Source organism: Lates calcarifer, linkage group LG2 (genome assembly GCF_001640805.2).
Source record: "Lates calcarifer isolate ASB-BC8 linkage group LG2, TLL_Latcal_v3, whole genome shotgun sequence".
NCBI lineage: Eukaryota > Metazoa > Chordata > Actinopteri > Centropomidae > Lates > Lates calcarifer.
The window spans coordinates 2169481-2182740 of NC_066834.1; the positions used below are offsets into that span (position 1 = coordinate 2169481).

The window sequence follows — 13260 nt, forward strand, 5'->3', positions numbered from 1 at the left end:
CTGTTCATAGCATCGTGGAGTATTCATCCAAACTTCACCCCTCTAACAGCTGTAATGATGAGTGGAAGATGAAATCATTTGTTTGGTTATATTTCTGCATAGGTAACATAGGTGCAAGGTACTGGATTAGAAATGAGGCCCACGCTCACACTTACTTTAGAAATGGGAATTTCACCAAACAGCATTTGTTCACATCAGTTTCTTTATTTCAAAACTGAAATCTCGTGAACTAATGAAATATAAGCGAAAAATGTCCATAATTACAATAAGAGCTATGAGTCAATGAATACAGCAGGATGCCTCAACTTTCTCATTCTTTTAATACATATGTTTATTGAAAATTCATCAGGACAGGGACATAACAGAGGTGTAGTTTTCAGACAAAAAAGAAGACAGAAGCACGGAAGCAACTGACCATAAAGAGTTCTTAGTTTGCTGTGATGAGAAGGCTGTAAAACGGGCGATACAAGAACAGCAGGTGACTCTTACAAAGTCGGAGGGATCAGCTGGATCAGAGTTGTCTTAGATGTTTGTCTTCTTTTGGGAGAGGTTGATCTTGTCCCCGAGGCTCAGGGCCATCCCCTGTGGAATGAAGGAGGGAGGACTTATTGCAACAGACTGGATACATACTGGTAACATCACCTGTAATGGGTTATTTCATCTATTCACTTTCTTTTTTCATTCAGCCCAAATATTTCAATGAGGTATCAGAAGAAAAGGTTATCCATCCAAAAGATGAAGTGGTCACATTGTCTGAGTTGAGAGAAAATAAATTCAACCAAGCCTTTACTTCATGGTGCAGCAGCTGTGACCCACCTGACTTTTGGCTCTAATGCGTATGTGTCCGTTGACAGGTGCCTCAGGCCCCAGGTGGATGGGCTTCTCGATGCTGACATTAGCCAGGGCATCTTCTCCAAAGATAGAACGAGCATAAAGGTTGGCAGCCATGAAGCCACAGAAGCCAGACAGTGCCTGGTTGAAAAAATAAAGAAAAAAAAAGAGTGAGAAATATTGCACAACAACATAGTACTGACAGCTTCAACTGATGATGATGGGCTTGGTGACAATGACAGTAATCTGACCACCACAAAATGCCACTCATTATTTTTCCCAACAGAAGCCTTAACTGCTTGATTTGCTATCGCTGCTCTGCTGAGTGTAACATCTCATACCAACCTTCTCAGGAGTCAGACACTTCATGTTGGTGGACTTGAGGATGTGCTGGAGGTATTCATTCAGATCAGTGATGTTGGTGTTCACCGTCACCTGCAAAGGCAAAGACAAGACCATCTTCAATGTTTGTGTTTTTTTAAATTCTTTCTAAATATTGTTATAGATTTGTTGAAAGTAAATCAACAATAGAGGCTATGAGACCTGCAGAACAAGCTCAAAAACATGTTACATAGCAGTTTTTGTAAATCCAGTCTTTTTCTGGGAACTGGCTGCAACGCAGGAATCCAAAGCTTACCTTGTTTTCCCACTCAAACTCTGCCCACATCTGTCTGAATTCTGCGTCTGTGCAGGAGGCCGGCTGGATGTAGTCCATGATGTCAATGTGGATGTCGCTGAGGACGACACAGTTTCTGTCGCTAGCAGCTCCCGACACATCGTAGACTGCACAGAAAGAATCAAACATAATTTGATGATTTCAAACATGAAATATGATCTTAAACAGACGCAAAATGAGTCTCTTACCGATGTTGCCGAATATAATGCCATTCTCAGTAGACGCCACCTTGACATTGGCCTTGATGTTGGCAAAATCATGAGGAGCCAGAGTTAGAGGTGAAGGCTTCTCAACCAACTTGAGGTCACCTGTGGAAAGATAAAACCCAGTTCAGTGAAATGTTTACTTGGTGCAGTTTAGCGACACAGATGTGACAGCCTCAGTAGAGAAGAGAAGCTGTACATTTGTCCAGTGCAGCAGAAAATAAACTAGACTGACCTAAAGTGGCCAGCTCGAGGGTGCAGTTCTGCAGAGTATCACTGGTTTGGTTGACCACCAGCACATCCAGCACAATGTCATACTGGTTGACGTGAACATAGGCCTCAGCATACACTGGGTCTGAGAAGCCTGTCAGCTGGGTCACCTACATTGGACAAAAATGAATCATATTCAATATTCAATTATAATAACACAACTAAATGCAACCATTTCCTCACAGTAAGCAATGAAGAGTTTGTCTTCCCCAATTCACTTTTGAAAAGAGTTTTTAACAGTGCAGCAGGATGAGAAGGAAAAAAACACCAAATGTGTGTCCTTTCATCAGAAACGATTCATACTCATAGCTAAATAAAACTAATGAAATAAATAACAATAACTAGGTCAGATTCCACAACTAAATAGGAGCCTACATACAAGGTGGAAAAACTTCTCTTTCCCACTGAACAATCAAAAACAGTTACATCCTCTGAGGCAAATATCTCACTGAGATCTTAAAATATTTATGCTGTGTAATTGCAACAATGAATGGGCAAGTTTTCAATAAATCAAAATCTCTAATCTAATATCCGAGCAGAGATAATATTTACAGCCCAAACTTTGTCTCCCACAGGTTTTTCTCAGCGTAATCTCCAGCTGTCTCGTATGCCTAGATTTCAGCAGAGCCTTGTGGTGTACCTTGTTGAGTTTTGAAGCGAGGGGATCAGCAGCCTCCTTCCTCTGAGTGTTGCCCATAGCTGCCAGCAGACTGAGCTGGAACTGGTCCTCCTTGGAAGTCATCTCATTTTTGGCTGTCAGCTGCATGAAGGAGATGGGGTCGTCCGCCTGCACTGTCACATTTCGCTTCTCAGACTCTTTCTGTGGTTAGAAGAAACACATGGTAGTTTTTAGGAGTGTAAAGCAGCCCATAGTTAGCTCACAACAGAATCAACACACAACAAGAGCTACAGTAGCTGTTGTGTGGAAGGAACACAACAATTGTGGAGACAGTGACAATGCTCATGTCGAGAGAAACCAGGGCTCTCATTTATTAATACTGAACTGTAATGTCATAAATTCTTATTAAATACGTATAACATTCTACTCAAACCAAAGTACACATTTTCAAAAATAACAAATGAGAACTGGATCAGACGATTTGCAATTAACACTGAAAACGTGTTCACTTCCTTTACTTGTGATAAGTATCGAGTTCAGGCCTCAGAGTCAAACTGTCATTACCTTCTGTGACAGCTTCTCTTCCTCCAGTCTGACAGTCAGCATATGTGACAGGGATTTGCGGCACTCCTTGTTGAAAATGTCATTCATAAGTGGTGAGCACTCTGACAGGACCTTCAGGCACAGTGAGATGCGGTCCACATCGTCGTCTGTAATTGGCTTCTTAGGCAGAGAGGACTTGCCCAGGTGCAGCACAGTGACCATGATCAGCATGGCTTCCGCAACGAACGACTAAAGGGGGACAGCGCGAGAGCAGGGATTAGAGGACCGTGGCAGCTGGTTAAATGATTTTTAAAAAGGTGTGGTCTTTCAGTGGCTGTGAAGAGGAAAAACTCTTACGTTTTGTTTCTTTTTGTCTTGAACAATAGCAACATAGCGCAAGGCTACTTTGGTTAGTGTGGTGGCCAGGGAAGCTGCCACGTAGAAGTCTCCATCCATCAGGAAGCCTCTGAGTGGAGGTCTGGAACAACAAGATCAGTGTTTATTGAGAGAGCTGGACGGTAAAACTGCTAATGATACTTCTCCACAATGTGCGGTGCTTACCTGTCTTCCTCTTTCTTTGAAGGCCTGGAGGAGCTGAGGGCGCTCTGTGTCACATAGGTGCCCATCTCTGTCACCAGCTTCTGTGCTGGAGCTGCACTCACTTCATCCTCCGGCTTCACCTCTCCTGTCTCCTTCTTTATTTCATTTTCTACAATTGGGATCTGTCCAAGTTAACACACAGGTGTCAGATATTTATGACAATTATAATGAAGTTCAGATGGACTAGTAGGCTTCTGTAATATGACAACAATGGCTAAACATACCTCTCCCAAGGACCTGCGCACTTCCGTCATCACACTCTGGATGTCTTCCTTGGTGCTGCAGTATTCCCCCAAGATCCACAGCGCTCCCCTGTAGATCCTGAAATATGACAAGGGTGATAAAGGTCACAAACACACATACTGATGACTCAGTCAAGTCTATGAACCAGTTGACAGAGATACAGAGTATTCACTTTTCACTGGCGAGCACTGAATGCATCATGATTTACTTAATCATTGATTAATTTACCTATTATCTAAATCAAACAGGGTAATCCAAACTTGACCTGCTTTTCATAACCATTAAGAGACGAACAGAGATTAACCAAGGCCCTGAATAACATACCCCTGAATCTGCTCATAAAGCCTTACTTGACAGTTTTGATGGCATGAAAGACTTCCAGCATCTTCTCGATGATGAGGGGTCTCAAGTTGTCAAATCTCTGAATGGCCTCCCGTACAAACTCCAGCACATCAGCAGCAGCTGCCTCATTAGTGTCACTTAGGAACTCCATCAGCTGGAAATCAACACAGAAAAGTTTAAATGAATTCTTATTATATATACAGTATAGTCTCTCTCAAACACCTGTGAAAGATAATACAAAAAAATAACAGGACGCTCACCACAGGTATGACGTTGGCTGCCATGTCAGGGAAGCGCACGCTGCAAGAGTGGAGAGTGCGTACCAACAGCTGCCTGTACTTATCAGTGTCCTCGTGTTCTGTTACGTTGTTTGTCTTGATCACCTCTTTCTTCAAAACAATCACCAACTGGAAAACAAATAGATGTCATTATATTTGCAGCATATTACTGTTTTCCCCTCTCTCGTGTCCATGCTAGGACGTGAAAACAACAACAAGAGGGTGGATGTACTGTGAACACGACTGACCTCTTCTACATTGCGTGATGAAACAAGGTCCAGTGCCAGCTGCAAGGTCTTCTTTCTGACCTCCAGGTCAGGAGTGCTGAGAACTCGCAGGATGTCCATCACAAGGTCCTGGATAAAAGTTTTAACAGAGCTGATTTTTAAGTTTTAACAGAGCTGATTCACTGTAGATAACAATGTCTCATAATAAAACTACATTTGACAGACTCTAACATCTTCCTGGTGTTTTCTGTTGCTTTTGAGTCTACGAAGTGACTATATAAAACTTAATTCTGTACATATTCATATACATTTTGTTACATTAAGTTAAAGTTAACTGGGAAGGAGTTTTTTTTATTTTCAACTGGGCTGAAAATATTGGTTCATATTTTAAGAAAAAATGTGATATAGAGGTAACTGGTCTTTGCTGTAATAAGGTATGAAATAATTCAAAGTACCTGGAGTACGCGCTCGTGAGTAGGATGCTCCTTCAGCTCAATCAGGCGATCGAGAACAATCAGCTTCACATTGTTGTCACTCTCCTTGATAATCAAATCAATGTAACACTGGGCAGCAGCCTGGTGGACGTCAAAGAATACATAAGAGACTGTACTAAACCAAAGGCATCACTATTGGGTCACATGTATATGACAATATCAGTAGTGAATAAACAATACATGATATCCCCATGATTATAGACAAACCCATGGTGATGTACCTTGATGGCTGTGGGAGCACTGGAGAGAGTTACAAGAGTGCCAGCAGCCTCATACTTGACAGCCGGGCTGGAGGACTGTAGCAGGTTGTAGATGCAGCGGATGAACCTGGCACGCTCAGAGGGGTTAGCGTGACAAACCTAACAGACAGAGAACACAAACAGCAAGAGTTCAGACATTAAAGCAGTGTTTCTGGTAGAACGCTGCTGTGCTACAAAGCTGAAATTAGACCGTTAAAGGCCTTGACTCACTTTGTAAATCAGCTCAACGATGACCAGCTGGAGAATGTCGCCAAAAGTGTGCACTTGGTCGATACATGTGCTGAGGTAATCCAGAGCGCGATCCTATATGATGTGAATATGAGAATGGCATGATTTAAGTTAGGCCTCTAGGACAGGCATTATAGATTGAATGGCACACAATGGTAGAAACAGTAAGCAAAGGACAATATGTTACAGACCTGATCTGCATGAATCAGCATCATGAAAGCATTTCTCTTACAGCTGGCATCTTTCTCATTGACAAGAAAATCATGGATCAGCTCGGGAGCATCTGGGATGAGATGTTCAAAGTTCCTGAAACAAATGAATGTCATCAGTTACTTACTGGTTCACTAATAAATGAAGTACAAAATACCTGTGGAAAGGTGACTGAACTGTTTTGTACCTATAGATGGTGTAAATGGCCAGAACAGCATTGCGGCGCACATAGCTGTGACGGTGCTCCAGGCAGGCCCGGATCGCTGGCATGAGAGGCTCGAGCAACTCAGACTCCTTCAGCTTGCACAGGAAACGCAGAGTGGAGCCACGAATGAACTCATTTGGATGCTGCAGGTCCTGAAAATGAAAGAAAGATGTCATATGATGATTGTTGAATGATACATATGTGTTACAATGAAGAGAGCACCATATTAAAAATATACAGATTGAGTTTATCACTCATGGCCAGTTAGCTTACCTTTCTGTAGGCATCACAGACCAGGATCATCTCCTGAAGCAGCTTGCCATCTGGAGTAGTCTTGGGGACAATCTCCCAGAAAACCAGCAGCAGCTTCTTGATGGTGTGGTCTTGAAGCGGCAGCACGAAGCGGATGATGGTCATCAGCAGTCCTGGCAGCTTCTCACCATTCAGGATCATGATGATGACTTTCTTCAGCGCTTCCGTCTTTGCCTTGATCTCCCCCTTTTCTGTAGAACAATGATTATTATTATTACTGTGCATTAAAGTTTTAACAGATCTCCATCTAAAAGCTTTCAAAGTATTTTGATTTGCAATTCATCACTTTAGGCATTTGTCAAGTAAAACCAACACTGGCTACAGCTTTTCTGGATAACCCACAAACATCACGTTCAATGGTTTTCACTGGAACTACTTTTTCAGTGAAGTACGTAGTATCTGACAGTGGGGTGTGTAGATTATTCGGTGTAATAAGGACACTCTTTCAGAAAAGTGATGTCTTTGATTCTTTTAAGTATCTCCTCAATGCCGTGAGCACCACAAATTAAATTCCACCCACCTCCACTGTACTGAGGTTGAAATATTCAGAAGTGAATACCTCCACACTGCATGGTTTATTAAGGCAACTGAGGAAATCTGTTTAGCAGCATAGCTTTGCAAGTGAACATTAACATTAATTAATAGTTACCTAGATCTGCTTTTAGGCTGACTTCAGAAGGGGGCTCTGAATCAGATGGAACATTGATCAGAGTGTAACAAACGTTCTCTGCAGCTGTCATTTTGCTGCTGGGCTTGTATCCGTTTAGAAGAATCCCAATGAATGTCGCTTACTGGATAATACCTATGAGAGACAGAAAAAATGAGATTTAAGAAATGGTGGAGAAAACATGAACACAGTCTCACATATATATAAGTACAGCAAACTACAAAGACATCCATGTAGACTGAACTAAATCTGCATTAACTGCAAACAAGATAAATATACTGTACAGCACCATGAGCATAAAACAGAATAAAGACCTGTGGGATTGTATTCACTTTCCTTTGCAGCAGCTGAGGAAGATGTGGCAAACTGTTTAACATGGAGCCTCCTTTTAGGATTTATTTTTATTTTTAAAACCCTGAGCAACCATCCAGGTGTCAATCACAGGGATACTTTTACTTGACAACACACTTACAGAATGTAACTACTTTTATGTACTGGAATTAAACTGCAAAGTTTGCAGTGCACTGGCTCAGTGTTAAGCAATGTCGCCTCACAGCACAAAGGTCCTAGGTCTATAACTAAATAATCCCCTAAGAGAAATGAATATCAGATAAACTAAAAACTCTAAATAACAGAGAAAGTATTGTTCTGTCCTTGTTCATTCTGCCACAGACTTTCATCCTGTCCAGAGTGAGTCTCACCCTCTGACTCAAAGCATGCTGGGACATGCCTTGGCCCTACTATAACCCTGACCATTAAAAGTAGAACTAAGATATTGATGAAGGGAAATGACAGATTATCACTGTGGGCATCAGAGACAAGTTTCTGATCCCTGTGAGGCTCTTTCAGCAAAACATCACCAATAATGATAATAATATTTAGGAGCAGAAGAAGTTTTGAAGAAAACACACAGTCCCTGGTATCCAGACTTTCAGTATACTAGCTGGGGCTGGCTGTGCAGCTCTGCAGACTAACTACAAATGCCCTGTGGTTTTCCTGTGTTAAAAAGTAATTCTCAGCTTCTGCAGACTACAAGTTAACAATATGTGTTGTTTGTGTTACAATAGATCACATTTTTACATTAAACAGCAGCATCTGAACATGAAACTTAACTAATTTGCTGAGCTAATATCACATTATCATAAGGCTTCAGTGGGCTGGGTTAATCAAATCAAGTGGGTATACTGTCAAAAACGCATTAACTTCTGAGAAATAATGGAATCTATTTTGCACTGAAAAATGACACCTGACTGTAGTTCAAAACAGCTTTGAAAATCTGTGAACCTAACCTTTAAACTAAAAAGCTTTTTAGGCTTACACATTGCAACACTGTAAACACTTGAAAATTAACTTATACCATGACTTCTTAAGGCTCTCTGAGTTAATGTTAATGCTACGGTGTCAAACATTTTAAAAATCTTAATCATCTACTAAAGGGCTTGGGTTTGAACCTAAATACAGCATCACAGAGTTGGATTATTCCTTCTGAAATGACACAGGTATGTATCTACCTTCCTTTGGTAGCAGTGACCATTGCAACAGCACATAAATCAAAATACAAGCTGATGACTTGTGGATTACCTTTCTGCCACAGGTACCTATGAACGTAATCAATGCAGGTCTGTGTGATGCTCTTGAAAGCATACAAATTCTTGGTGGGAATTGGTAACATAAAAAATTAATGAATTGGAAGTTACATGGATGATTTTCTTCCCTGAGAAACCTGTATAACATGTCACAGCTCTAGTTATAATAAAAGGAGCAGCTCAGTTACTGATGAGTTGTCTCTGAATAGACACAGTACAAGTGCATATAAAGAAGCAGTGTTAAAAATTGACTAAGTACATTTACCCAAGTTCTGTCTGTGAGTGCAAACTTAAAATATCTGAATTTTACTCAAATACCATCAGTATCATCAGCTTCGGCACTTTTTATTTCTACTCCAATGCAATTCAGACGGAAGTGTTGTACTTCTTAAACACCACTACATTTAACTAACTGCTATAAGTATTAGTTAGTTTACAGATCAAGATACAATGCATAAGAAGATTTTTTAAAATCATTGTTTAAAAAAAAAAAAAACAACAACAACTAACAAATCTGATCTTAAATAATTAATCGGTTACTTTCTTAACTGTTCAGGCAATTATCAAAAATTGTAGTACGCGTTTTTACGCAAGTAATATTTTGTACTGCAAGACTTTCATATTTAATGGAGTATTTTTTTCCCTACTTATATAATGGAAGTCATATTTACAAAGTCCTGATATCTGCCAGCATTTTTCTGTTGCTTTCGATGGTAAAGCTTTACTGCTGTCATCACAGAAACGCAGAGAGTAGCTGTCACTGTGACAGCAAAAGCAGTAAAAGTTAGAAATTTTCGGTTATGCTAACAGCAGATCAAGCAATATGACACGCAGCGTTAACACTTCGGATAACACTGCAGCTAAAAGCGATAATGGCGTAACCTGCGTTAGCAATAACAGCTGTGTAGCAAAGGCTGAATAAAATTTAAACCACAGTTAGTTAGTCGACTATTTAAATGGTTGGATTGAGTCAAGAAATATGATCAACTGCTAACTAGCGAACGGTAGCTAACACCACCGTAGCTTCTGTCCAAGCTAGCAATGAAATGGAGGACAGAAACGTTAGCTAGCTGTCTGAACAGTTAACACGGGTCAGGAAACAACACAACGCTCATGCTGATCAAAACTAAGCTACACAACCTACCTAACCGCACGACTATTATCCTCCGAAGTGGCCTCTTATATCCAGTTTTGGATATTTACATCTGTGAAAAGAAACGCTCCCTTCGGTGAGCTGTCCCTCCACCACTTCCTAGTGACGTGGAAGATTACTTTCAGAGCCACATCACTGCTACCGTGCGCCAGAAGGTCCAAACATCAAACTAACAAGCTCAAACGCGCAAGGGAAAAAGCAGGATGCTCTTGAATAGTTAGATTTAAAAAAACAGATATCATTAAACCCTTTCTTTTTATATTAGACATTTTACATTTATATAATGCTGCAAGAAATACATGTTCGCTTGCTAGCTGTGAATTTAAAGGAGCTGTGTTCCTTAAGGTCCCTTCACGGCCCCGGCTGGCGTGGGTCCCCATAAGATGAGCTGGAAAAGGAAGAACATTTGTATATATTTTAAGAAAGGCGCAAAGACCTTTAAAAACACCGCGCAGCCAGAAAATACAGTGTTGTAGATAAGGATTACCAAGTATTGGTTTCAAGAAGTTGAAGCTTAGTTTATTGGTTTATCAGGAATCTCTGCTGCAGTCTTCTTCAGACTTTGCCCCTGTATCACAAACCAAACAAATCATTTAAAATGCCATGTAAACTGAATTATTTTGTGCTTCAACAAAACAATACAATGGATTTTAATGGTACACAGCACCCTCCAGTGGAAACTTAGTGACACAGTAGATGCATGGAAACTTGAATGAACTGTAGTCTCAAAGTGGATTTCTCAAAATCTTTCATTCAGTCATTCAGTCATCCATCTTCCAGTATACAGTGATGCTGCATCTCATGGCCAAAAGCCTCTAAGCAAACAGTATGAATATCACTGGAGTATTTTTTCTGAATACTTAACTTCCAGAACTGCAAGTGCTCCTGATTTTTGGTAAATTCAAATCAATTCAACACTGTCCTGTGTTGTGTGGCAGCAAACACTCCAATAGACTACATTTGTTCTTACACTGATTAACTTCCATGCAAGTCTTTGCATAGGCATACTCAATCAAACTGAAGTTGTTGTGATAAGGAGGGTTTATGGTTCAAGTCATGAGCAAAGTACTTGCTACATCACAGAGCCTTGTCAGCCAAGGAACAATGACTGCAGCTGTGTTTCTGTCTTCTCTCTATGCAATTAAAATCAATCTTTCTGGAAGTGACACCTCTTTATACAGTCTACGGTGACACACATTTATGGACTTCGGCTCACTGAATTTTTATTCAGTATATCACATCCAGTCCAGCTTTTGCATGAATGAAAGCAGGAGTTTCATCTGTAAATCCACTGTTAATCAGAAAATGAGCATTTCCACACTGTACAGTCACAGTGTCTTTGGGGACTGGGGGGGCTTATATTTCCTTGAGCTTGATAGATTATCAGGATATGATTAGTTGCTCTGTCTGTGTCTGGGGTTGGTGCAGGGTTTGTCGATTTGTGTTGCAGTCATTTGTTGCTTGTGAGCATCTAAAAGTAAAACACACTGACCTTACCTGGAGACACTAAAGTGTGACTTGGCATAGCAGCAGAGACACAGGTGCTCACAATTACATTAACATGGCTCTGGCCTATTTAAGGAATCCACTAAGCCATGCCAGTGAGGCCACCTTACACGATGCCAAGACTGTGGTCAGGCCGCCGGTCGTTTCTCCGAAGTCAAACTACCCGACACTAAAATTGGAGTGCACCCGTATTCTGGCCTTTATGGTACATGCATTGAAACGTCCGTGAACGAGAAGACAGGCAGCATTGAGGACTTCCGGATTTCAAAATAAGATGTTGGAAAACAGTGAATGAAGAATTTGTGATATCCAGGTGCTATGAAAATATATTGCCCGATAATTTCACTTTAAAAGTCATATACCTGTACTTTGATATCGTTACATTCCTGAAAGTTCAGATACTGTAAAATCGAATAGCTCCATAATATCTAGGAATGGACTGATGTATCAGTATGGCAGGTGAGAAGACAGAGATGTTCTCCACTCAAATATAGAAATTATTAAGCATTTTGTTCAGAGACTTTTAATTGGAATTTCTCTATATCCTGAAGTCAGATACATCAGCCATTGCCAGAAATTATGGAGTAGAGTGTTTTCATAGAGTCTGGATATCACAAATTCTTCAATTACTTTTTCAATATCTTATTTTGAAAACCGGATGTCCCGAATCCTGCCTGTCTGCTCGTTCGAGGACGGTGCATTTACCATAACGGCCGGAATACGGGGGCACTTCAATTTTAGTGTCAGCTAGTTTGACCGTGCGAAACGAGCGGGGGCTGGTTTGACCAGCAGTCATGCCAAGGAACGAGCAAAACTCAAGTGTGTGCAGCCATGCGTAACATCATTAATTACACCTGTGCTTTTCCCTGCTGTAACATGTCAAAATGTAGGCTGTGACGACAGGTGTATTAGCTGTCTCTGGCAGGTCAAATACTACTTGTTTCCTGTTGAAACTCAACGATATTAAAAAACAACAGGACGATATGTGGGCGAAGGAATGGGTTTTCGTTCTAGGACATGAACTTGTTTGCTTAAGTTGGCAGTTCTGTCAGTGAACATTTATAAATACTTGTCAATTCAATTCAGTTTTAAGTCTTAACAACAACATCTTAGCGCTAGCTTACGTTTGTGGACAGCCTCCGTATTTGATAAAGATATTCGCACCATGGGTCATTTATGTGTTAATTATGAACAATGGCTTTAACTCAGAATCGTTTATCTTGAGAATATATGTGAAATTATACACATTCTTTAAAGATATCTTACCACTTCTCGGCGATAATAGCCGGTTACTCTGATCGGTTACATCGACAATCGTCCCGCTGCAGGAAAACCAATCGATCCCAGAGCAACGTGATGCAGCGACACGCGACGGCGACACAAAAGACCAGTTAATTTCAAGATGCTAAAATACTACTTTAGTAACAAAAAGCCCAACTATTTTGCACTAAATTCGTAGGTTTGACTTTGAGTCATGAGACGCATTCAGACAACAAACTCTGGATCTGAGCGAGCTGAATTACATTTGAATTCATCTCCATATAAAGCAAAATGACATTGAAATTGTGTCCTGATGAAATCAAGTCTAAAAAACACAAAATATTTGTCACTAATAGCAACGAATACTACCCTGCTACTCATAAGGAATGGACCTGAAACAAGTGAACCCAGTTTACAGAATTAGAGGGTACAGTTGTTATGAGAACTTTTATTATTTTTTTAAAATAACACATATTTCTTTAAAATAAAGTTTCCTCATTAATTGCAGCCACAGAGTATGTTTGTTATATTTATAATGCAGCTCAGG

The 13260-nt window shown here is 40.5% G+C and overlaps 1 protein-coding gene across 2 annotated transcripts; it reads right to left on the reverse strand.

Moving 5' to 3' along the window:
- Positions 1 to 301: 301 nt before the first annotated feature.
- copb1 (COPI coat complex subunit beta 1) lies at positions 302 to 12771 on the reverse strand. Of its 2 annotated transcripts, none has more exons than XM_018684999.2 (22): positions 12720 to 12771; positions 7191 to 7343; positions 6503 to 6732; positions 6212 to 6381; positions 6006 to 6120; positions 5797 to 5889; positions 5548 to 5685; positions 5288 to 5407; positions 4854 to 4961; positions 4588 to 4734; positions 4336 to 4481; positions 3967 to 4063; positions 3704 to 3864; positions 3500 to 3620; positions 3164 to 3391; positions 2621 to 2800; positions 1946 to 2090; positions 1696 to 1815; positions 1469 to 1614; positions 1177 to 1266; positions 817 to 972; positions 302 to 582 (listed from the first exon to the last, which is right to left on the reverse strand). In XM_018684999.2, exons 2-22 carry the CDS (start codon positions 7279 to 7281, stop codon positions 523 to 525), a joined length of 2862 nt encoding a protein of 953 aa, XP_018540515.1. In that variant the 5' UTR covers positions 7282 to 7343; positions 12720 to 12771; the 3' UTR covers positions 302 to 522. The 2 variants fall into 2 exon arrangements, with proteins under 2 accessions (XP_018540515.1, XP_018540514.1); XM_018684998.2 differs by lacking the exon at positions 12720 to 12771 and adding an exon at positions 9939 to 10096.
- Between the last annotated feature and the right edge of the window lie 489 nt (positions 12772 to 13260).

What these genes read in the sequence shown, in the direction of transcription:
- copb1 (XM_018684999.2), bottom strand. Translation starts at nt 7,281, where the DNA reads ATGACAGCTGCAGAGAACGTTTGTTACACTCTGATCAATGTTCCATCT. An exon ending in TGCTGATTCATGCAGATCAG is followed by an intron (nt 5,890 to 6,005) that starts GTCTGTAACATA and finishes CACATCATATAG; the next exon opens with GATCGCGCTCTGGATTACCT. An exon ending in GCATTAGAGCCAAAAGTCAG is followed by an intron (nt 583 to 816) that starts GTGGGTCACAGC and finishes TTCATTCCACAG; the next exon opens with GGGATGGCCCTGAGCCTCGG.